This window comes from Pseudorasbora parva, chromosome 3, assembly GCF_024679245.1.
Source record: "Pseudorasbora parva isolate DD20220531a chromosome 3, ASM2467924v1, whole genome shotgun sequence".
In the NCBI taxonomy this organism is placed as follows: Eukaryota; Metazoa; Chordata; class Actinopteri; order Cypriniformes; family Gobionidae; genus Pseudorasbora; species Pseudorasbora parva.
Window position 1 is genome coordinate 16578918 of NC_090174.1, and position 25859 is coordinate 16604776.

The 25859-nt window shown below is 42.5% G+C and overlaps 1 protein-coding gene across 1 annotated transcript in view; it reads right to left on the reverse strand.

Annotated features, from left to right (window-relative positions):
• The window catches only part of LOC137070633 (uncharacterized), a 44809-nt gene extending 29585 nt beyond the window's left edge, over positions 1-15224 (reverse strand). Inside the window, exon 1 of the mRNA XM_067437943.1 lies at positions 14645-15224. Coding sequence (XP_067294044.1) covers positions 14645-14673 — 29 coding nt within the window. The 5' untranslated portion in view covers positions 14674-15224. The remainder of the gene's footprint in view (positions 1-14644) is intronic.
• Between the last annotated feature and the right edge of the window lie 10635 nt (positions 15225-25859).

A 25859-nucleotide genomic window follows, 5' to 3' on the forward strand; every position in this document is an offset into this window, starting at 1 on the left:
AGTCACCCCAAAAACGTATTAAATGTATGCTTTTCTGCTTAAAGTGTTTTTATATGTGTCTGAAACAATTATGAGAATTATAGGAATTTAACTCAAGCTGTGTAGACCAACGGACAGTGGAAAGCCTGTATTTGTGTATTCCCAGATCTCAGACTTATGATCCATGGTATCCTTGTAATCAGAAAAATGCGATCGTACCGAATCTTGTAAAAGAATTTACAGAACATGCATTATTACAAAATTACCAGCGTTGTAAAAAAAAATGCATTAAGCATATCCTCCCCGGACAAGAACCAAAAGGAGGGACTAAGCTGAACAAAGAACTTTGTTTCACACCGAAAACGCTCTGATCGATTGGACCATCCAGGAAATGGGCGTCACTCTACCTGATCTACAAATGCCAATGTGTCCCTCACCCTTCTGCTTTTGCATCGCATCAAACGCCGCAGGGCCATCTGCCACCAACTTTCCAGCCCCTGAGGGCATTCTTCAGAGAGGAGAATTCAGCACACTTCAAGAGACCCATGCTCCACACCGACCTCGGAAAGAACCGCCGGACACGCAGGACATTTGAACTCAGAATACACGCACACACGCGAGAAGCCAAAACCAAAGCAAGTATTCTTATTTCTCCAATCCAAACTGCTGTTAAAAAGGTCATGTTAATCCCGTTTGGGACGAGTTAACTCTGTGAGGGCTCTGTGTAACGAACTGAAGTGAACGCTGTCTCTCTCTCTCTCTCTCTCTCTCTCTCTCTCTCTCTCTCTCTCTCTCTCTCTCTCTCTCTCTCTCTCTCTCTCTCTCTCTCTCTCTCTCTCTCTCTCTCTCTCTCTCTATATATATATATATTTGGTCTATTCATTCTTTTAGTTTATGTACCATATTCTTTTCGTTTACTATCTATATTTCTACTCTCTTTATGCATATTTAGTATGTACTTTCTGTGTGAATTGTAGTGTTATTTTTAGTCTGTGTTTATTAAACTTCCAAAAGACATTTTTGAATTGAATCTGTTACTCTTCCACATACACAAAGTCAATGAAACTTACGATCCTAACGTTACCTAAACTGCTTATGATACTATTTTAGTAAAGTAAACTGTACGAACATTTGAAATATTGATTTGTCCTGATCAGTAGAGTTAATGTTTCTTATGCGCTCGTAAAGCAGTAATCCCTTATTGAGAATTGATTTGAAAGTCTATAACTAATTTGCAGGACAAACTTAGTAAGATAATTTCAAGCAATTCCGAAAAGGGTTGCTTGTATTTAATTAAACATTTTTCCTTATCAGAAAATTTGAATACGTAATGAACGACTAGCAAATTATATTCATAAATTCATGAATATTGAATATTGAATCCCTTTTGAGTTAATTATTCCCAGAGACATTAAACTCATAGTCATTTTTATTACACGATTTACATCAGCTGCGCTTCTGTGATGAGATAATAGCAAGAAAACAAGTCTTTCTGTAACGAAGATAATGTGTAGAAGCTCAGTCTAGGTGCTAATTCTGGGTTTATTTTCTACACTTTCTATTGTTGTTTAAACAAATTACTCAAGAATTGCTTAGTGATCCGCAACGCAACTCACCTCTACCGCCGGTTTCACACAGTCCGTCTGCAGTGCGTATTTATTTTTTCCGTACTCATGTTAACGGATAACAGCTTTCACACTGCACACCGATGCGGTCCGGCAGTGCCTTCAGGAGCGGTGCGTCAGCACTGATTACTGAAGTGAAAATCTTATTTCACCACAGATGCATATAATTGAAAGTCTTATCTGATAAATTGAAATCAGCCATAGATGTAAAGGATGAAGCAACAAATATTAATAGGGAAAGAAAAGGGTTAAAAATAGCATTACTCTGAAACAAGTGCAGTTATAGCCTACATAAGATACCATATTTTCTGCTTAACTTTTTATTAAAAGTGCTTTTTTCACTGAGCACATTCTCTGCAGTCCGAGCAATGCACTGAAGCTGACTCTCGCTCATGTCTGAGGTAAATCATCAACACCATCACCACTCAGCCTGCAGTAGGCTACATGTGTTACTTTTAATGAACTAAATTCATTACAATCGGCAAAAACGAATACGCAGGTTATGAACAAGAGCACTCCCGTGTCCATGTTTCTCACACTGTTTGTGCGAATCGCAGCACTGTTCAGCGCACACACACAAAATACAGGCAGGAACGCGCATCTCTTAAAGGGGCCGCACTATATTCCAGCTTTTAAAGGGGCCGCGCTGTATTCCAGCTCTTAAAGGTGCCGCGCTATATTCCAGCTCTTAAAGGGGCCGCACTATATTCCAGCTTTTAAAGGGGCCGCGCTGTATTCCAGCTCTTAAAGGTGCCGCGCTATATTCCAGCTCTTAAAGGGGTCGCACTATATTCCAGCTCTTAAAGGTGCTGCGCTATATTCCAGCTCTTAAAGGGGCCACACTATATTCCAGCTCTTAAAGGTGCCGCGCTATATTCCAGCTCTTAAAGGTGCCGCGCTATATTCCAGCTCTTAAAGGGGCCGCACTATATTCCAGCTCTTAAAGGTGCCGCGCTATATTCCAGCTCTTAAAGGAGCCGCACTATATTCCAGCTCTTAAATGGGCAGCACTATATTCCTACTCTTGGTGAATATGGACCTCCTCCAGGCATTGTGTGATACTGGTGTGCTCTCAGGTCCGCATCACAGCTTTCACATTACCAATTTATCATACGAACTGTGCCCTGTTCTGCACTAAACTGCCAGTGTAAAAACTCCCTTTATTTATATTTTTTAAAATAAGAGAAATCACTGCTTATTCTGATTTTTTAAGCTTAGGCTTAAGAGACATCAACAAGTTATTTGAAAAACATGACCTTTGCAACATGTCTTGTCTTCATGCTCTGAGTATGGTTTTACTATAAACATACATTTGCATAAAGCATGCATATTTATCCATACCCATGTTGATTAGAGTATTAAAAACTTGATAATAACATTAGCTGCTATTTGTTTTTAAAATCATTACTTTGGTGTTAATGTAATAAATAAACAGCAGAAATTGTTCAATTGTTAAAATAAAAATTTTAAAACCACATTGTCCCTCAGCCCCCCCCCCCCCTACTTTTTCCATCACCAGCCGCCACTGCTTATTTGTTTTCATTGTTTTGACCATATAACATTAAATATGTAACGAAAAATAAGCACCCACAACTGTAGATATCAGTGAAATTTCACAATTCTCAGCCTAATAATATACATGTAAAACATTATTGAATACAAGTGAACAGTTGAAGTTGCAGGACACAGTGATTCAGGTACAGAAATTAAATAATCAAACATAATAACATTGCATAATATTCACTGTATATATTAAATATAGATACATTCATGTTAAAACTAGCTACTAAAGTTTTTTTTTTTTTTTTTTTCTTAGATTAACATGATAGACTGAATGATGTAGGCTATATGCTGTTGCGGTCACTTTAAGACCGAATGCACAATATTGTGTCTAATACCAGACACACATTTATTTGTAACTGTAGGCAAAGTGCATGTGGACTGTAGTGTTAAAACATTTGGGGATTTTTTTCTTTCCATTCTAATGCATTTAAGAAACTTTGAGAGAAGGATAAGATTGAGAGCAAGATGTGAATTATTTTGTGCAATTCAAGTTTTTCCAGAAATAGGTCTAATAACTATACTTCTTATTTGCTTAGTTGATTTTGAGCAAATGGTTTGATAATGTTTAAAATTATTTAGACACAGTGAACAGGCAGCCTTAAAACACAATAATGCAATCAGCCAATAAAACAACCCCCCCCCCCCCCAAAAAAAAAACCACACTTATAAATATCACTTAAAGCTAAAGTGCATATTATTTTCAATGTTAAAATACCCATATACTGACATTGTCATATGTAGAAACTATAAATATGAAATTCGTTAGCTGATTTCTTTGCTAACTGTACAAATTGTCTCTTTATTGCTAAATGAATATTATTATTTATTGTTTTAAGTGACCTGTACATCTGCACACAACAAATGAGTTTGCGTTTGTCTGTATGTTCATACAGTGGTGCAAAACACACTTTAGCTTTAATGTATAAAGAACTCTATATGCTGGATAGTAGTGGTCTGGTAGTATTGTTCATTTGATACCTCATTGTTTGATTTATTAGTGCTAGTGCTGGCTTCAGCTGACAATCCAGCAGAAGTGGCTACAGGAAAACACTGCAATATATTAAGAGTCACCAGCAAGTAGATCAATCCACCACTAAATATCATGAAAATAAATAAATGAAACATAATCAGTGTTAGGTAGTACTATTTATTACCAAAAGTGGTTCAATTTCAAACAATAAGATTTAATATACGATGTCGCGTTTTCATTGGTCAGTCGTTGAAGCCTATTTCTGATTGGTTGTTGCCGTTTATGCCAAGAGCAAAGAGAAGGAAACCGTAAAAAGAAGAGTATTTCTCTTCTTACGAGCGCAAGGAACACAGTCTGTGCACATACAGGCTTAGTTTAGGCGAAGAGGAGAGATTCGCGATTGCACTGGACACGTTTTAAGTGCAGGCATATTCTCTGAGTGAGCCCAGACAAAAAATTCTAACAAGAGCAGCGTATCTGAGAGCGCACGCAGAGTCCTCGTGCACGAGCAGGGAGAATCGCGCTCGCACATTACATTCCGCGCGCGAGCAGAGAGAGATTTGCGCTGGCGCACTATATTAATGTACTTTCGTGCTACAATAATGCGCTCTCGACATTTGACAGGGAAATAACGCCATACGTGTGAGTGTAAGAGAGGATGCGCGTGTGAGTGTATGTGAGGATGCGCGTGAGAGTGTATGTGAGGATGCGCGTGAGTGTAAGTGAGGATGCGCGTGAGTGTGAGTGAGGATGCGCGTGAGTGAGGATGTGCGTGAGTGTGAGTGAGGATGCGCGTGAGTGTGAGTGAGGATGCGGGTGAGTGTGAGTGAGGATGCGCGTGTGAGTGTAAGTGAGGATGCGCGCGTGAGTGTATGTGAGGATGCGCGTGTGATTGTATGTGAGGATGCGCGTGTGAGTGTATGTGAGGATGCGCGTGAGAGTGTATGTGAGGATGCGCGTGTGGTGTATGTGAGGATGCGCGTGTGATTGTATGTGAGGATGCGCGTGTGAGTGTATGTGAGGATGCGCGTGAGAGTGTATGTGAGGATGCGCGTGTGGTGTATGTGAGGATGCGCGTGAGAGTGTATGTGATGATGCGCGTGTGAGTGTATGTGAGGATGCGTGTGAGTGTAAGTGAGGATGCGAGTGAGTGTGAGTGAGGATGCGCGTGCGAGTGTATGTGAGGATGCGCGTGAGAGTTTATGTGAGGATGCGCGTGAGAGTGTATGTGAGGATGCGCGTGAGTGTAGGTGAGGATGCGCGTGTGAGAGTATGTGAGGATGCGCGTGAGAGTGTATGTGATGATGCGCGTGCGAGTGTATGTAAGGATGCGCGTGTGAGTGTATGTGAGGATGCGCGTGAGAGTGTATGTGAGGATGCGTGTGAGTGTAAGTGAGGATGCGTGTGAGTGTAAGTGAGGATGCGCGTGAGTGTAAGTGAGGATGCGTGTGAGAGTGTATGTGAGGATGCGTGTGAGAGTGTATGTGAGGATGCGCGTGAGTGTAAGTGAGGATGCGAGTGAGTGTGAGTGAGGATGCGCGTGCGAGTGTGAGTGAGGATGCGCGTGTGAGTGTATGTGAGGATGCGCGTGAGAGTGTATGTGAGGATGCGTGTGAGTGTAAGTGAGGATGCGTGTGAGTGTAAGTGAGGATGCGCGTGAGTGTAAGTGAGGATGCGTGTGAGTGTATGTGAGGATGCGCGTATGAGTGTATGTGATGTGAGGATGCGCGTGTGAGTATATGTGAGGATGCGTGTGAGTGTATGTGCGGATGCGCGTATGAGTGTATGTGATGTGAGAATGCACGTGTGAGTGTATGTGAGGATGCACGTGAGTGTGAGTGAGGATGCGCGTGAGTGAGGATGTGCGTGAGTGTGAGTGAGGATGCGCGTGAGTGTGAGTGAGGATGCGGGTGAGTGTGAGTGAGGATGCGCGTGTGAGTGTAAGTGAGGATGCGCGTGTGAGTGTATGTGAGGATGCGCGTGTGATTGTATGTGAGGATGCGCGTGTGAGTGTATGTGAGGATGCGCGTGAGAGTGTATGTGAGGATGCGCGTGTGGTGTATGTGAGGATGCGCGTGAGAGTGTATGTGATGATGCGCGTGTGAGTGTATGTGAGGATGCGTGTGAGTGTAAGTGAGGATGCGAGTGAGTGTGAGTGAGGATGCGCGTGCGAGTGTATGTGAGGATGCGCGTGAGAGTTTATGTGAGGAAGCGCGTGAGTGTAGGTGAGGATGCGCGTGTGAGTGTATGTGAGGATGCGCGTGAGAGTGTATGTGATGATGCGCATGTGAGTGTATGTGAGGATGCGCGTGAGTGTAAGAGAGGATGCGCGTGTGAGTGTATGTGAGGATGCGCGTGAGAGTGTATGTGAGGATGCGCGTGAGAGTGTATGTGAGGATGCGCGTGTGAGTGTATGTGAGGATGCGCGTGAGAGTGTATGTGAGGATGCGCGTGTGAGTGTATGTGAGGATGCGCGTGAGAGTGTATGTGAGGATGCGTGTGAGTGTAAGTGAGGATGCGTGTGAGTGTAAGTGAGGATGCGCGTGAGTGTAAGTGAGGATGCGTGTGAGTGTATGTGAGGATGCGCGTATGAGTGTATGTGATGTGAGGATGCGCGTGTGAGTATATGTGAGGATGCGTGTGAGTGTATGTGAGGATGCGCGTATGAGTGTACGTGATGTGAGAATGCACGTGTGAGTGTATGTGAGGATGCGCGTGAGTGTGAGTGAGGATGCGTGTGAGTGTGAGTGAGGATGCGTGTGAGTGTAAGTGAGGATGCGTGTGAGTGTAAGTGAGGATGCGCGTGAGTGTAAGTGAGGATGCGTGTGAGTGTATGTGAGGATGCGCGTATGAGTGTATGTGATGTGAGGATGCGCGTGTGAGTATATGTGAGGATGCGTGTGAGTGTATGTGAGGATGCGCGTATGAGTGTATGTGATGTGAGAATGCACGTGTGAGTGTATGTGAGGATGCACGTGTGAGTGTATGTGAGGATGCGTGTGTGAGTGTATGTGAGGATGCGCGTGTGAGTGTATGTGAGGATACACATGCGAGTGTTTGTGAGGATGCGCGTGTTTGTGAGGATGCGCGTGTGAGTGTAAGTGAGGATGCGGACCCTACAAATGCTTTACATATAAATGCAATGAATGTATCTTGTATAAATTAATACAATAAATGTATTATGACATCATAATTTTCCAAAAATTACTATATAGTACACCATGTACTCACCAGAAAGGGACACTTTATCAAGAAAGCCACAGGCTGTATTTGAGTTGCTTGAAGGGCTATCAGACATCACTTTGACCTTAGGGTTAGGGTTAGGGTTAGCACCAGGGTTAGGGTTAGGGTTAGGGTTAGGGTTAGCGTTAGTGCTAGGCCTGGTTAACCCAGGCCTAGCACATAATCCAAGACTCATGTTGAGTAATATATTTTGCAAGAGTAATACACATCCGGTAAAATCATATACACATAGAATTGATTTCTTAATTGATTGCTTATTTTCTTATTAAGGGTTAGTTAATACAAAAATTCTGTCATTAATTATTCCTGAACACAAAGGAAGATATTTTGAAGAATGTTTGTGACCAAGCAGATCCATGCCATAGTATTTTTTCAGAGACTCGCTATGTGATGCAGATGATTGATGACTGATTATCAGACATGACTTGGACTCGATTCGACTCGAGTCACTTATGACTTGTGACTTGACTTGACAAAATAGAAAATACTTGAGACCTGACTTGGACTTGGAAGTTAAAGACTCGGGACTTGACTTGACTTGAGACATGATGACTTGGATGACTTAAGTGTTAATCACATCATGTTTTCAGTTTGAATATAAAATATATACATGGCTACGTTCTTATACCCTGTACTGATATATTTTTGCTGTGAATATTAAAAAGTTTAAAATTAATCCTTTAATTTTTTTAAAATAAATTTTCTGTATGAATCTTGCACACATGTTTTTTTGTTATCCTTGGAGCTGGACTGAAAAGACTGGGCATAACATTGCAGTGATTAATAAATGCATATTTAGCTACTCCAAACAAATATTATTATATTCCATTCTGCATATCATGTACTTTCATAATGTATCCGAGATGGCAATGGCTTTTGACATGTGTTACCTTTTTTTTGCTTTTAGGGATTGCCACTGTAGAAATGACTGCGGGATAAATTCTCAGTGTTTTTTTGTTGTTGTTTTTTGTTTTTGTTTTGACAAGCATATGCTAGTATCTGTCAATGTCACAAATCTTTCAGATGGACATGCCTTTCATTAGAAAGTGGTGGTGTCTTCTTCTGATGGAGCGCTTCAAAATAGGAGGGTTATAACAATATATATTTGTATATTCATCTCTGTAACAGTTGCTGGTTTTTATAACTTGTGCAGTTTTTTATAATTTTTTTTATCTGCAGTTCATTTTGTGCCCTGGCTCATTTATCAAAATTATTATGTTCACTAGTTTAGTATAATGACTGTCAGTCATCATATATTTAGCTTAGTAAGATTTATAGGAAATGTTTACAATAGTTGCCTCATGCTGTATAATTGCCTTCAACTGTATAGCACCATGGTCTCAATTGGTGGATATAGCTCTTATATACTTACAAATTTGGAGTTTGGACTTAGACATGACATATATATATGTAAGGCGCCATCCAGCTCGTCGGGAGCAGCTGGGGTTAGGTGTCTTGCTCATGGACCCCTCGACACTTGGTCAGGTGGAACAGGGGATTGAACCACCAACCTTCTGGCTTGTAGACAACCTACATGAACCACTGAGCCACTGCCGCCCCATAATAAATTAGGCAGAGATAAAGCTTTGAGTCGATGAATAACTTTCATTGGAGATGCTGGGGATTGAACCCAGGACCTCATGCGGTCTACCACTGAGCTACATCCCCTGATGAACTATAAACTATCTATTTATTATTTTTTATTTACTTTTTATTATTATTATTATTATTATTATTATTATTCATATATATTTTTATTTATTTATTATTTAATCATTTGTACTTCTGTTTAATTATTATCTAATACCCTAGGTATTTAGTCGATACAGTGGCTAAATTAGCAAAAAATAAAGCTTCAACTTCTGACGTTTGTAAACAACACAGCAGTAATGACTTTATGAACTTCTTTACTAGTAAGATTGATAATATTAGGAATAAAATTATAACTGTGCAGCCGTCTACTACAATATCACTTCAAACAAAACATTGTAGTGTCACTGAGGAAAAATTACTCTTTAAACTAAACTTAAACTTGTTAAATCATCAAAATCAACAACATGCTTGACCCTATACCGACTAGGCTATTAAAAGAGATGCTTCCAGAGGTCATAGATCCTCTGCTTAGTATTATTAATTCATCCTTGACATTAGGATATATACCAAAAACTTTTAAGATGGCTATAATTAAACCACTTATTAAAAAAACGCAACTTGATTCTAAAGAATTAGTCAATGACAGGCCAATCTCAATCTACCGTTTCTATCAAAAATACTAGAAAAGGCTGTGTCTTCACAATTATGTTCCTTTTTAGAAAGAAATGGTATATGTGAGGATTTTCAGTCAGGATTTAGACCGTATCATAGTCTGCTCTAATTAGAGTTTGAATAGAATTGAAAATTATGTTGGCATTAGTGGAACTGCATTGGCATGGTTTAAATCGTACTTATCTGACCATTATCAGTTTGTAGCATTAAATGAAGAGATGTCACACCGATCACAAGTTCAGTATGGAGTACCGCAAGGCTCAGTGTTAGGACCGTTTTTTTACCCTGTATATTCTACCACTTGGAGATATTATTAGGAAGCATGGCGTTAGATTTCATTGTTATGCTGATGATACTCAGCTCTATCCCAGATAGCAAGCATTTTTGGGCCACATGTGGGTATTATCTGGCACATATGGCCCAGATATGGCATGGCTGAACAGATATGGGCCAGAATGTAACCATATTTGTTTTGCCATAACTTTAAAATCGGCGGGGAAATGTTCTCTTTGTTCACAACTCATTTTGAGGTATATGGCCTGGATAACAATGTACACATAAGGGCCATATGTGTTTGAGCTATGGCACAAAGTAAGAAAGGCTGACTTGTGGCAAACCTTTGGATTATATATGGAAAAACACAGGACACCTGAAATGAAGCGCAGCTGACATCAGAGGTTTCACACCTCAGGTGGTTGCATCTCATTAGTGGAATGAATCTGACTGATACGGCACCATTTTCTCATCTGCTCTCATGAGTTTTCTGGTTACGCATATCTTCAGGTAAGTGAGGTTTTTGCATTTCAAAGTCTTTTTAAGGTTATTTTGTGCAGCATTATGTATTTGTTTGAGGAGGGTGTCGAATTAGCGTGTGTATTTACCATTTCAATCCCATGTGTAATGCAGCACACAGTCACCAAACGAGTCATGGATTGATGATTTAAAACTCCGGACTAGTTTTCTTGTATGCGTCCATTTTTAACGTGCCTCAACTATCGTACAGTCTGACATTTATGACAGTTTTGATCTTACAGTGTGACATGGCTTACAGCACTGATTATGTTTGTACAGCAGTCGTGATGGACTATAATAAATCTGACAGTGTGCACCCGGGTTAAGTTTTGTTGTGGCCGCAACAAAGTTAGTTAGGTTTTTTTTGGCGCAAAAAATAAATTAATACATTTAAATCTTAACCTGGCTAATGATAAATTACAATTATTTTTAAAAAGTGACAAAAAATTATGAGAGAATTATATTTTTGGTTGAACTATCCCTTTAGTTTAAGATTTATTTTAATCATAATTATGCAGACCTAGCTTCCAGGTTGTATTGCTGTTATTTAAATGTAACTTTTTATTGCAGGTGGAGTTCGTTGAAACAACACGAGTCCCAGCAACACACTTCCAACACTGATTAGTGTCACAATTCACCAGTGTGAGTGCCCGTGCTCACAACCAGAGGGCACTCCAATTCGGGCTGTCATTCTATCATAAACTACATTACCCATTATCCTTTAACCGGACTCATTAGCACTCACTGTTTACACCTGTATCTTATTATTCTGTTTTCCGCCTGGTTATCTCTGTTATTCACTGCAATGTCTTGTTTTGTGTACACTGCATTTCTGAGCATTTTCCTCGGGTTCATGTCTCTTGGCTTGTTGGATTTCTTGCCTGTTTCCCGGATTACCTGTTTACCCGTCTCTCCTGTCTTGTTTGCCTTTTTGGGCTGTTTGCTTGTGTATGACCTTTTGTCTGCTTTTGACTATGATTGTGGATTACCCTCTTAATAAATACTGCATTTGGATCTCTTACATTCTGTCTCAGAGCAGTTCTTTACAATTAGAGACTTTTTTTCTCTTGTGAAGTTGTTGTTTGTTATCTTTAGCAAGTTACTGTGATTCCCCCCTCCCTTCTACTTTAACTCTCATTGCTATCTTAGCATAATACACACTTTAAATTGGGTGTCACACTTTGAATGTTATTTATATTAATATAAATGGTTTCTGATTAACTGTAAATATTTGTCAAAAGCAAATTATTGAATACATTTTTGTTGTTGAGTGTTGTATTTGCCATGGAGTTAATAAGACTTTTACATAATGCTTAAAGTTGCATGTGGGCCACATAAGGGCCATTAGATTTTAACAAAACTCAGCCATACAAAAGTCCATATAAGGCCCACATAAGGGCCACATACAATTGTATTGTTTGGCTCACGTTTGGTGGAGTTATGGCACTGCTTTGGTTGTGCTGTGGTAAAGAAGAAGTGGGCCAGATCTGGGCCGGCAACCACAATCTAATCTGGGCCACATCTAGGCTGTTTATCTGGGCCAGATCTGGGCCAAAGGTAATTTGCTGACTGGGATATTTCCTCACGCCCTGACGAAACGTACCAATTCACAAGATTAACAGAATGCATAGCTGATATAAAAATTGGATGAATAGTAATTTCCTGCATCTTAATTCAGATAAAACTGGACAGAAAAGCTCCACAAGTAGTAACCTAGAATACTGTCTAACACTTGATGACTGCTCTGTCAAGCCCTCATTGTCAGTCAGGAACCTGGGTGTGCTCTTTGATACCAATCTTTCATTTGAAAGCCACGTTTCTAGAATCTTTAAACTTCATTCTACCATCTTAAAAATATATCTAAATTACGGCACATGCTTTCAATGCAAAATGCTGAACAGTTAGTACATGCGTTCATGAGCTCAAGGCTAGATTATTGTAATGTTCTACTGGGTGGTTGTCCTGCTCGCTTAATAAACAAACTCCAGCTAGTCCAAAACACAGCAGCTCGAGTCCTTACTAGAACCAGAAGTATAATCATATTAGTCCAGTTCTGTCAACACTGCACTGGCTCCCTATTAAACATTGCATACATTTTAAAATCTTGCTTATTACTTACAAAGCACTAAATGGTTTAGCTCCCCAGTACATAAGCTTCTTAACACAGATCTTAACACATTATACTCCACCGTCTATTGCGGTCTCAAAACTCTGGCATGTTGATAATACCTAGAATATCTAAATCAACTGCAGGCGCTCGATCCTTTTCCTATTTAGCACATTAACTCTGGAACAGTCTTCCTAGTGTTTAAATCAAGATTCTAAATTTTAGATCAAGATAGTAAATTTGCATCTCTTTACTATGGCATACACATAGAACATTTTTAACTTTCATTATTCAAATCAATTGACTGATTGTTAGGCTGCATTAACTAGGTCAGCTGGAACCGGGTACACTTCCCATAACACCCGATGCAGTCGTTACATCATAAAACTAATGTTAAACTAACTGAACTAACATGAGATTAACACTAATGTTAAGCACTATTCGCACGAGATTAGTATTATCCAGGGACCTCTGTGATTTAGAAATGACTCCCCCACATCTGAGTTTTGCGTGGCGCATTCGCACGGGATAAGCAAGCCTGCTATTTTACTTGAATTTACTGACTTCTCAAGGATATAATGTCAAGATTTCGTTATAGATATAGCTGTATGAAATCATAAACAGGCATCGATATCGTTTTCATTATTTTACAGTAGCCTAATAAATAAACATAATTTAATTCAGTTAGCGAACAGACCCCATAAACTGAGCTCAGACCAGCGGCAGGAATCAGATTTCATTTATCACGAGTGAGAAGCTGACAACATACAACGGAAGATTCAGTTTCAAAACTAAATGTAAAAGCGCCTATTTAAACAAGCTTGTCATTGTACTGTACTGTTCTGTTCTGTTTTTCATTAAGAACAGTATTGATGTTAATATTAAACACACCATTCAATCAGTTTACTCCCAAATTTATACTCATTCTAAAGTGAAAGTATAATCTGTGCGGCTGCACGAGATTTTATAACGGTGCTTAATAGACTTTATTCTTCTTGAAAGATAAAGATAGAAATGCTCACAGGAAGAAAAAAAGCTTGCAAAAATTATATACGATCTGCCTAATCCTAGCCAAACCACAGATGTCGATTCGCACGGGACTACTATCACAGGACCTCGGTGTTCGGCGAAATATGGTAGGTAATTTGCGGGGGAATTTTTACTTTACAAATTATAGACATGGCCGAGTCGCACGGGATTAAGATTACAGACATTCTCTGCAATTATTACAAATCACCAGAGCTCCCTAGATAATACTAGTCCCGTGGATTTTTGCCGATATCCGATATGCCGATTTTTTCCCAGCTCATTTTGGCCGGTGCCGATACTGATGCTGATATACGTTTATTTTTTACCCTTGTTTGGAAACAACACCATTTTGAGCAAAAACTTTTTTTTTCATTCTGGTTTCATATTTCTGAGGTCTCCTTACTAAAAGGATTCTTGTTAAAGATAAATAAATGTTAATAAAATTATTTTTATGATAAGAGTATATTTAAAGCCCTGAAAATAACAATAATAAAGCCAGTCATATTCACCCCAGAGCAACTGTAACCTAAATATTGTATTTTTGGATTTAATGTTTGTGCACATGAAGTGGGGGTGGCATGACATCCGTTGATGCTGTCTTTCAATTCTACAATTATTGTATAGCTCCTTGGATTATTTTTCATCATCCATTTTCAAAAAATGTATTACAGATTAATACACTGTATATAAAAGTATTTAATTTACAAGTGTCATGCCAGTGAGTTATGACATCATTACTGATTTGTTTTTTTAGAACAAGAAGTAACAACAGCGCCCCCACTACATGTATCGTGCGGGGACTAGGACCTGGAGGAGGCTTCTGCTGCTGTGGAGGCTGCTGCACGTGCTAGAGAGTGGGGAGACGCGATTGGGCTTGTTTTGGGCTAGGTTTGTTGGTAACTATGCTGCTGACGGTCATGTCCTTCTGTATGCACATTCAGAAATTCAAGGCAGCATTTAAAAACTCTGAAAAAAACATCTCTCCAAAAAAAAAAAAAAAAAACATTAATACAAAATTGTTACATCAAACAACAAACAATCTTTTAAAAAAAAAGTAATGTCACAACATACCGGTTGTAATGACTCAACATCAGATCCATGAGCAGGCTTTATTGAATGAACTCTTGGTCGTACGGACAGGGGTCGGTAACAGCAGATACAACAATGTAAAACAGGCTGTAGAGTGGTTGGTGAACAAGCAAACATGTCGGGATAACAGGCAAAGAAGTACAGGCACAGTCCAGTGGGCAGGCAAAAGGGTCAGTAGACAGGCAGCAAAGGTTTTTCATAGACGATAAACAAAGCACAACAGCAACAGGGAATCAGACAGGGAAAATAACGCTCACAGTCTGTTAAATACATGGTCCTGATAAGCTGCAGCTGGGTGGTGATCAAAGTCCAAGGATGGGGTTTATGGGAAATGTAGTGCAAGTCAGTGTAGATGGGTGAATGGGTGCGTGTATGTTAGTATTCGGGAGATGGGGCCCTCTGCTGGGCAGCAGAGGGAATAACGGAGTTCGTCTCCGTGACAGAGCCCCTCCCCTGCGAGCGACTCCTGGCGCGAGGAGGTAAACGACATCGGGGTCTTCCTCGTGGTCGGGGGGCCGGTCGTTCAGGGTGAGTTCGATGGAACCCTTCAATGAGGTGGGGGTCTTGAAATGTCCTCTGAGTTGACCCAGGATTGGTCCTTTGGACTGAACCCCTCCCGGTCGACCAGATACTGGAGGATACGTCCCCGACGTCTGGAGTCGAGCAGCACTTGCACCTGGTAAGCCTTCTCGCCCTCTACTGTGATGGGTTGAGGGGCCTGTTCACGGGACCTCCCCTCTCCCTCCTCTCTGGGACCAGCAGCGGGCTTGAGCAGGGACACATGAAAAGTGGGAGAAATGCAATAAGTATTAGGTAAAGCCAAACGGAATGAAACAGGTGTGATTTGACGGACAATTTGAAATGGACTCACGTACCTTGGACTTAATTTCTTGCAGGGGAGTCTGAGGCGAAGGTCTCGGGTGGATAGCCATACCCACTGACTGGGCTGATACGGGAGTGACGCCTGCGATTCGCTTATTCCCTCTGTTGTCGTACAGCCTGTTGTAAATGAACATGGGCCTGATTCCATGTCTCCTCACTCCTATTCATCCAGTCATTAACTGCCGGTACGTCAGTCGGTTCTCCTGACCACGGAAACATGGGTGGTTGGAAGCCCAGGATACACTTGAAACTGGTTAGCCCAGTTTACGGCTTGATTAGGGAATTTTGAGCATATTCACCCCACAGAATGTAACGTAGGGGTGGGCGATATCTCGATATTTAAAATATATCGAGATATTTTTTCAACTCTATATGGATTTGGACATATCGTATATATCGATATATTGTTTATATTTAATTCTGATTCCGCCACTTTGCTTGTTTGCCTTCCCTGTGCTGTGCTCGCCCCCGCTCGCGCGCCTCCCGCCTCTTGCTTTTGTTCCCCCTCCCCTCGCGTGTTGTCTCATTGAACACGGCTGCTTCCACAACCAGGTGAGGATTAGTTATCATGTTGACAAGCGCGCGCGTTGTTTAGGACTCAGTTTAGAGACCATGTTTTCCTTCTAACACAACTGCTTGCTTGATTTCACCCACAGTCAGGTAATTGACACTATTGGTGCGAGACGCGGTCGCAATCATGCCAGTTTATGATTTGTGTCTAACTGATCGCATGGTTTTCGGTTAAAATGTCAAAATGATCGCATATCATTTGAAAACATTTATAAAGTATTGCAATATCATTACTATTATTATGTTGTCAGCTTTATCACGGGATTATGATGAATAGGTCTATTCATGTTTTAACCAAGAGGGAAAAACGCGACATCCCGGGTGTCCTGAGACACGCGGTGCTCTTCTGTAAGTTGTACTGTATCATATTATCATATAGCCTACCTTCTGACATTCATATTTCGTTCTGTAACTGGAAAAGAAGTGAAATTCAGCTCATGTGTAGCCTGCATGATGAGTTTGAATTTTGTCAAACTCATGACAAACATCACTGTTTGAATTTTGATACAAAATCAGTTTATTTATATCTCAGACATGCCCCCATCTTTCTGCAAAATGCTTACTGTTTACTTTAAGTGTAAAAAAGGGAGTCTTTGATTCATCTTTTGAAAGCATGAAATAAATGAAAAGAAGGAAATATTATTTATTTTCTTTTACAGTTAAATTATTATTATTTATGTAATCAGGGAGTTTTTTTAATGTTGCAAAAGCAATTTGTTCCTACATGAACTGACTACCTCTTTGCACTTCAATAATAATTAAAAAAAAGAATTTGTGGTATTTGGCATATTTGTTTTTGCTGTAGTTTTTAGGGGGTTATTTTTCCTGTAAAGATATCGAGATATATATCGTATATCGAGATATAGCAAAATATATCGAGATATATCGCCCAGCCCTAAGGTAACGGGCCCAGTCATCCTGGCTCTGGTTGCAATATGACCAAAGGAAATGGTTGAGCTCCTGATTAAGCCTTTCCACTTGTCCATTGGCCTGTGGGAGATAGCCAGAGGTAAGGCTGACGTTAATATTGAGGGCTTGACAGAAAGCTGACCATGGTCGGGAGGAGAATTGGGGACCCCGGTCTGAGACGATTTCCTCAGGTAATCCGCATAGCCGGAAAACCCAGTTACACAGGTGGTTGGCTGTCTGCATGGCAGTAGGGAGCTTAGGTAGAGGAATCAGACGGCAGGCTTTGGAGAACCGGTCGATAATGGTGAGTATGACGGTGTTATTCTGTGATGCTGGGAGATCTGTGATGAAGTCTATGGCAATGTGGGACCAGGGGCGTTGAGGAATTGGTAGTGGTTGCAAGAGTCCAGCTGGAAGCTGCTTAGGTGTTTTGTGCATGTTACAGATCTGACATTTCTGAACGTAGGAGGTAGCTCCTCTTGATAATGTCTCCCACCAGAAGGGGTTCAGTAATAAATGGATTGTGGCGGTGATACCGGGATGGCGGTAGGCGTTGACTTGCATGGGTTCGGTGAATTTGTGTGCGGGAACAGACATAGGTGGTATGACGTGGTGTGAACTTGAGCGTCAAGCCCATTGTAGGTTGTCGATATTAATGGCCAAGTCAATAAGGCTGTTGAGGTCCCTGCCCTCGTCTCGACATGCCAGTTCTGTGTGTAGCTCGTTATTTACGGAACGTGATTTACGGATGTTTGCGGAACAGAACCTTTAAAGTATCGCTCACCCAGGTGGTCTGCGCTGCCAGGGTCCAAAAGCTCAAAGCATACTCGGCTGCAGTCCGTCTTCCCTGTGATATCTCGAGGAGGCGATCACCCGCTCCTTTCCCCTACATGGGGTGATCAAAAACTTCCCGAAATTGCCTCAGAAAATCTTGAAACGAGGAAAATGCTGTCCCATCGGGACGCCATATAGCAGTAATCCTCTCCAAAGCTTTATCAGTCAATAGTGAACAAGCAAACAGGTCGGGATAACAGGCAAAGAAACACAGTCCAGTGGGCAGGCAAAAGGGTCAGTAGACAGGCAGCAAAGGTTCGTAGACGATAAACAAAGCACAACAGCAAGGGAATCAGACAGGGAAAATAACGCTCAGAAATGATGGCCGTGGCAGAATCAAGACTTTGCGTCTGCCTAGAGAACACAGTCTGTCGCGTTCACTGTGTCACGGGTGTTCAGCGGAAATGTAACGAAGGATAATAGGTGGGAGATTCACACTACTAAATTGAAGTGCGGACCAGTCCAATGTTGAAACGTGGACCAGTAAAATCCCAAACTTGTGTGTCGAATCCAGTAATGAATGAGCACGGACATAGAAGCGGGAGCGAGTATTAGTTTTGGCATGATGTCTCATCAGGAGAGATGCGCCACCGGTAAGCTGCTTTCTCTGTCTAGTTAGCTGAAATTTAAGTTTGTTGTCTGTTTGCGCTGCCGCTATATATGTGCACGATTTGTATGCTTTATAACTGTTACTTTGGTCACGCTGATAAAACCTTGTGCGCGGTCTGATGTTTGATGTTGTTGGCCCGATAGTACCCGTGGCTATAAAAAAAAAGCAAATGTTTGAAATTGGAGCATTTCACTGTCACACGAGTTACTTCCTGTTTGCGGTGCTGGATGGGTAATGGATTACTATGCTCAGCGATGCCATTTAAAACTACACTCACTGGTTTCACTTTGAGCCAATATACAGAGAACACTTTGCGCTATTGGTTTAATGTGTAACATTGACATCGATGTATTTTTAGTGTGTGTGAAAGTGTTGCATTTCTGTGTTTAGATGCATGTGCTTTAATCATTCAGTTTAAACACTAAGTATATTATGAGATTTATAATATTAAATACTGACTATATTGAAGTTTAATTTATTTTTATTTGTAAATATTATGTAATGTCTATTTATATTCAGATTTTATGGTATATTATATGTGGCTATTAATATTGTTGTTTACTATAGCCTTCTATTTCTACAGGTTTATAACCTGCTATTTGTGGACTAATCAACTGTTTATGGAAAATAAATCAAAGTAAATAAAACCACATTGAGTTATAACAACGTGTCCTCTCCTGATGCCCTGTTCGGTGGGGATATTCTTAAAGAACCGAACAGTTATAAACAGCTGGTTTACTGCACTGGATTGAATGCAGTTAAAAAACAGCCATGGACTGCTTCATTAAGGGAGCTCAATCAACCTAAAATCAGTCGGCCTCTCACTTCTGTGACTGAACCAAGTTTGTCATTAATTAAACTGCCCGTTGATAAAGGATAAAGGAGCGCGTGTGCTCATTGGCAGTGACGTGTCTCCAGTCAACACAAAGGGAGTAATAATGGCAGACTTGGAAAAGCTTAAAAGCACGCGATCAAGAGCACAGGCTTCATTCACAAAAAGGGCTCATACTCTCACCAAACCGGGACTCTTGGAACCAACTGAAGTTCTCAGTGAATGGAAGATTTTCAGGACAGACTTTTCTAAAGTCATGGATGTGGGATATGAGTATGTTGAAGCCCTGAGAGAGTAAACGGATGAGGAGGTCATAGAATCTGCAAAGCAAATTGATGAAAAGACAGTGGAGTGTGAGAACAGGTTCCTCAAAGTAAAGAATGCCACCCAGGAAACCTTTTGGACCAGAGGAGGTGTTTTTTAAGCAGGTCAAAACAGCTGAGTCGGTCATCACTCTGGCAGAGGAAGAGGAAGTTAACCCTCGGAAGTCAGTCAAGGATCGTATGCTAAAAAACAGAGGTCTTGAGAGAGAGGTCATTGAACTCAAAGAAATGCTGGTAGAGTGGAAGGAGTTGGTTCCTGGTTCTCAAGACACGCCACAAGACACTAGAAAAGAGGATCCTGCCGTTGTCTTACAAACTGGAGGAGGATGAAGCTGACCAAGTGAAGAGTAGAGAAAGAAATCTGGGAGATGAGAGCAGTTGGTGATCCGATACGCGATGCTCTCCCTGACATGGATGTCGATCTCAAGCTGAAGCCCAAAACATACACGGGGGCATTGAAAATGGACAAACGGCACTCCTCACAGCAAAGCAGCCTGGAAAGGACCAAAGGAGACTTTAATCTTAAGCCTCAAATCAGCCTTGAAAGAGTACGCCTACCGACTTTCTCTGGTGATATGAGGAACTATTATCGTTGGAGGACTGAATGGGAGGACCTACAAAAGTTGGGCAATCCACAAGGTGTGGAATGTATAAAAAAGTTCCACTTATAGTCTTCACAAAAAGGTCAAGAAGGTTCTCGTCCTATCTAGTTGTGGATCCGCCGACGATATGTTCAGGCTGCTGGACAGCAAATACGGGAACAAAGCGAAAATAGTCCTAATGATCACCAACGAGGTCCAGTCTCTTCCCCCCCGTCAAAGGAAACCATCCAAGAAGAACCACTGAATTGATCCAGGCTGTTGAAAGGGCACTGTGCAACCTCCCGATTCTTGGTGAAGAATGCCGTGGAGAACCGTGTTCAATCTCTTGAAAGCAAACTTCCCAGTTTACTCAAGAAGGAGTGGATTATGCACAAAACTGACCCAGCAAACAGGTTCTCTCCACTGTATCATTTTGATTGCCTCCTAGGATTCTTGAAAAAGCAAGAGGAGATTATTGAGGAGTTGGATCAGTTGGAGCCAAGCCCTGTGGACAAAGGCCCTGTGGAAAAGGGTGCTGCAGACTACCCAGATAAGACAGGGAGGAAGGGTTTCACTAGATCCACAGCAGGTCAGAAGGACGACTATTCCAGCTGTATTGTCTGTGAAGATGACTCATGTCGGCAAGCTATTTGCATGCAAGATATTCAGGGAGCAAGATCTTTTAAGAAAAAGGGCCCATGTGAAGAAGCTAGGGTTGTGCTCCAAGTGTTTGAGGCCCCACCCCAAGGATGGTAAATGATGCACACCCAGATACCTCTGCCCAAAAGTAGACTGTCGGAAAGGAGGGGTGTCAGACCACAATTACCTTCTGTGTCCTAAGCCACCGACTCCAAAGAAAGACAACGGCAGTGAGGAGCAGAGTACCATAAAAATTGGAGGAAGGAAACTTGGCCTAACCAACAAACAAGAGTTTGTGGCAGAACTTACTCCAGAACAAAGAGAGAAATATAAGAATGCATTCTCAAACAAAATATCATCAACTGTATGTGCCAAGGCTGGAAATGGATTGCAAGAACATCCAGTGGTGATGATGCTGATGGAAGTGACGACAAACTTGGGTTGCCTTTTTGGCTCCCTAATCGACCTCGCATCTGATACCAATTATATCACCAATGAAACTGCCGATCGCCTTGGACTGTGTGGTGAGAACATCAGGCATATTCCCTGCGGCTGAAGGTGAAGACATCCAAGAGAAAAGTGGCAGAGCATAGAATTCTCTGCTATGGCCTAGAGAACATCGCCGAGGTGACTCAGTCACTGCCGAGCAACTGCAGAAGTTTTTCCCAAATGTACCCAGAGACGAACTGATCCGTCCCACAAAGATTGACCTCCTTATTAGTCATCGGGAAGGTCGTCTTGTTCCCCAGCCAATCAGGATTGTGGAAGACATTGTTCTCTGGGACAGTCCACTAGGAAAGACCATTGGGGGAACCCATCCCGATCTCATTGAGACAGTCGACATGGCCGTGTACTGCTCTGAAACTCACCTTGCAAGAACCATGAGATTAGCCTCAATGGCGTATAAAGAGACCATCATACCTCGAAAAGAGGAAGGAAATGCGCTTGGCCGGTGCACAGCATCCGCCAACAAAGAGGTCTTCGAGTGGTTCAGGTGGGACAGCATTGGAGCTGCGTGCAGTCCTCAATGTGGCGGCTGCAAGTGTGGTAGGTGCCCCCCGGAGGAAAAGAAATGACCCTTAAGGAGGAGCGGGACCTGGAAAAGATAAAAGACTGCCTCACATACGTGCTGGCAGACCAACACAGCAACTCTCCCCACTGGGACACAGCTTATCCCTGGAAGACAGACCTCACAGCACTGCCAAACAATCAGCAGGCAGTGGAGGCGACCTTTAGAAACACTGAGAAACGTCTGGAGAAGGAACCTGTGTGGAAGGCTGCATACAAAGAGCAAATACATGAAATGGTTTCAAGAGGGGCTGCTGCAAAACTCACAAAAGGGAGGAAATTAACAACTGGGAAGGACCTAAATGGTACATCAGCCATCTGGTTGCACCGAACCCTCATTCCTCCTCAACCCCTGTGAGAATTGTGTGGAATAGTAGCCAAGATTTCCGAGGCATAAGTCTAAATGATCTCCTTCACAAGGGTCCTGATGTACTCAATCCCATCAGAGGTGTCCTTTTGAGGTTCAGGAGTGGACTCCATGGGTGACGTAAAAAAGATGTATAACTCAGTGTGGTTGAAAGATGATGAAGTTCACCTCCACCGCTTTCTCTGGAGAGACAACCCTGAGGACAACATCGAGGAGTTTGCAGTCGTCAGAGTAAATATCGGTGATAAACCCGCAGGATGTATTGCCCAAGTTGCAATGAAGGAGACAGCCAACCTTCCTCAGTTTGCTGATATGATTGAAGAACGGCGAGCTCTGACTGAGGACAGCTACGTGGATGACATCCTGACCTCACACGATGACCTCTCATGCTGGAGAGGATCACCAAAGGGGTGGAGGAGATCTTGAGAAAGGGAGGCTTCTTCCTGAAACCATGGGTTCTGTCACGCCAAAGTGGGAGGAGTGGAGCCCCTTCTGAAACAACTGTACCCAGGACCCTGGTACTGCCCAACCAAATGCATGATGGGGAGAACAAAGCGCTTGGGGTCGGTTACGAACCTGAGACAGACAAGCTTCGGTTGCTGACTTCTATCAACTTCTCTAAGAAAAGAGGGAAAATGAGGACAGAATTTAATCTGATCATGGAGGATGTCAGGGAAGGAACACCAAATCCCCTTACCCGACGCATACTTCTTAGCCAGATTGCCGCATTGTACGATCCGGTTGGTCTTGCCTCACCAGCCAAACAGAAGGGAGTGATGTTGGTACGAGAATCATTCCAGGAAACTGGCTAGAACAACCAATCTAAAGACACATGGGATGCTCCTCTCTCACTAAAACTTCGAGAAGCCGCAATAACGCTCTTTGAAGAATTTTTGAGACTTGGCCAGGTAAGGTTTGAGAGAAGCATCACGCCGCCTAGAGCCATAGGCCCACCAAAAGGGATCACGTTCTCAGATGGGAGCGAATCCTCCTATGGGGCCGTACTCTACCTGCGGTGGGAAACCCGAGACAAAGTTGTAATGAAGTTGGTGGAATCCAAGGCTAAACTCACCCCTCTCGACCAGAAGGGAGATGTGATCAAAGCAGAACTCTGTGGCGCGGTCTTAGCTTCCCGCCTAAAATAGTATTTTGAGAAGCACTGCCACATTAAAGTCAAGCAATGGATTCACTTTGTGGACAGCCAAACAATCCTGGCAGCCATCCAAAAGGATAGCTACGGCTTTCAGATCTTTTTCGCAAATTGAATTGGTGAGATCCAGAAAGCCGGACATGTGGAAGATTGGAGGTGGATTGAAGGCAAACGAAACATTGCTGACATACTTACCAGAGGTGCAATTCCTGAGGAACTTAATGATGGGTCAGAATGGCATCAAGGCCCTGAGTTCCTGAAAAGGCCTAAAACTGACTGGCCTATGAAGATGGCCAGTGAAATTACACCCTCTGAAGATGTGGGAAAACTCCAGCAGAAAGCCTTCTTAGCAGTGGTCACCAGGGCCCAGTCAAAAGGAAGAACTGACCTTAACGGGCCTGACATCAAGGCGGACCTCAGACATGCAGTCAACGTTAGATCAACATCACCATCTGTCTTGGGTGCAACATCAGCGGCAGACAGACAGATAAGGCCCTGGGCACTTGGTCTGGTACGCCTTGTGGAACCTCAACGCTTCAGTTCTCTGTCGACGCTGTGTGGTTCCATAGCCTGGACTCGACGGGCTGCAGAAACCTGGTTGAGAAAATGCCAGGCACCAGAATCATCAAAGTGGGAGGCAAACTGCTCTATCCTGTCTACTGGGGAGAGAGCGCAAGCTTTCCGAGACCTGGTCCTCGCAGCCTAAGTTGGCAGTCAGTTTCTGGACTCAACACTGAACCGCTTGGTGGTCCACAAAGACGAGAGCACAGGAATCCTTCTCTGTTCAAGGACGAATCCAGTCCTGGAAAGAAGATGGAACAGCTGTTCCTTTAATTCCATGTCGTTCATGGCTCGCAACGCTACTGTCAAGAGAAGCTCATGACGAGAACCATGAAGGTGTTGCTGCCACGCTTCTACGCACCAGGAGGAAAGCATGGATTGTGCAAGGTCGGAGGATAGTAAAGAAAATTGCAAACGACTGTATTGAATGTCGCAAACTGAAAGGGAAGATGTGCAAGCAGATGATGAGTGATCTGCCGCCAGAACGCTCACAGCGTGCAAACCCATTTGAGTATACCACAATAGACCCCTTTGGCCCCTTAAAAATCAAGGATGCTGTCAAGAAAAGAACAGGAAAAAAGGTTTGGGGCATAGTATTCTGTTGCATGGCATCGAGGGCGGTCCATGTGGACCTCATTGATGACCAATCATCTGAAAGCTTTCTCCAAACTTACTCTCGCTTTGTAGCATTGAGAGGCAATCCCAGAAAATTGTGGTCAGATAGGGGAACCAATTTCAGCTACCTTACGGGAATCATCTATAGAGAACAAATCTGCCAAGAAGGGGACAGTGTGGGCATGGAACTTTCATCCAACTGACGCACCTCATCGTAATGGGGCAGCGGAAGCTGCAGTTAAGCTCATAAAAAGGGCTCTCACTAGCCTCGGAGGGACAATAAACTCACTCACCTGGGTAGAGATCCAAACCCTCTTCTACCAGGCAGCTAACCTCACCAATGAAAGGCCGATTGACGCCAGGGCACAAGAACAAGAAGACTCTATAGAGTATTTGACCCCCAATACTCTGCTTCTCGGAAGGACCATGCAAGGGGGAGATACAGGAGGAATTGACTTGTGCACCCATCCCTGGCGCCGTCTCAGATCCATCCAGATTGGTGTGGATATGTTCTGGAAGAAGTGGAGTGAACTTGCCGGACCTAACTTATTCATTCGGCCAAAGTGGCACCAGACCCAGAGAAATGTAGCAGTAGGTGACATTGTTTGGATTGCTGATCAAAACGCACTGCGAGGGCAATTCCGGCTTGGACGGATCCAGGCCGTGTATCCTGACAAGAAAGGACTTGTGAGAGACGCAGACGTTAAGACGTGTGCAGGCCCCCTTTCCTCTCTTACAGATGGGCAACTTAAGAGAACGTGAGGAGACTGGTAGTCCACATCCCTGTGGAAGACCAGTGACTCCTAGACTTCATCTCTTTGGCCACCAGTTCTGCAGGCACTGCCTCTCTCTCTCTCTCTCTCTCTCTCTCTCTCTCTCTCTCTCTCTCTCTCTCTCTCTCTCTCTCTCTCTCTCTCTCTCTCTCTCTCTCTCTCTCTCGCTGGTTGGTACGTATCTATGCTGCCTTCGTCACCATTTGCACCACTCATGAAGAATGAAGAGTACATACTCATATGACCAAACCTGTCAGAACACCACACATCTGTCAGGGGAGGTGCTTGAACAATGACCATGATGTTCTATTCTTCATTTAAAAATAATAATAATAATAATAATAATAATAATAATAAATAAATAAGGGGAAATGTATATTATGTGGTGTAGTGTAATGTTTTGTCTGTGACCGCCTTGAATCACATACTCAGTCGGTCAAGTGGGAGGTGTCGTGTTCACTATGTCACGGGTGTTCAGCGGAA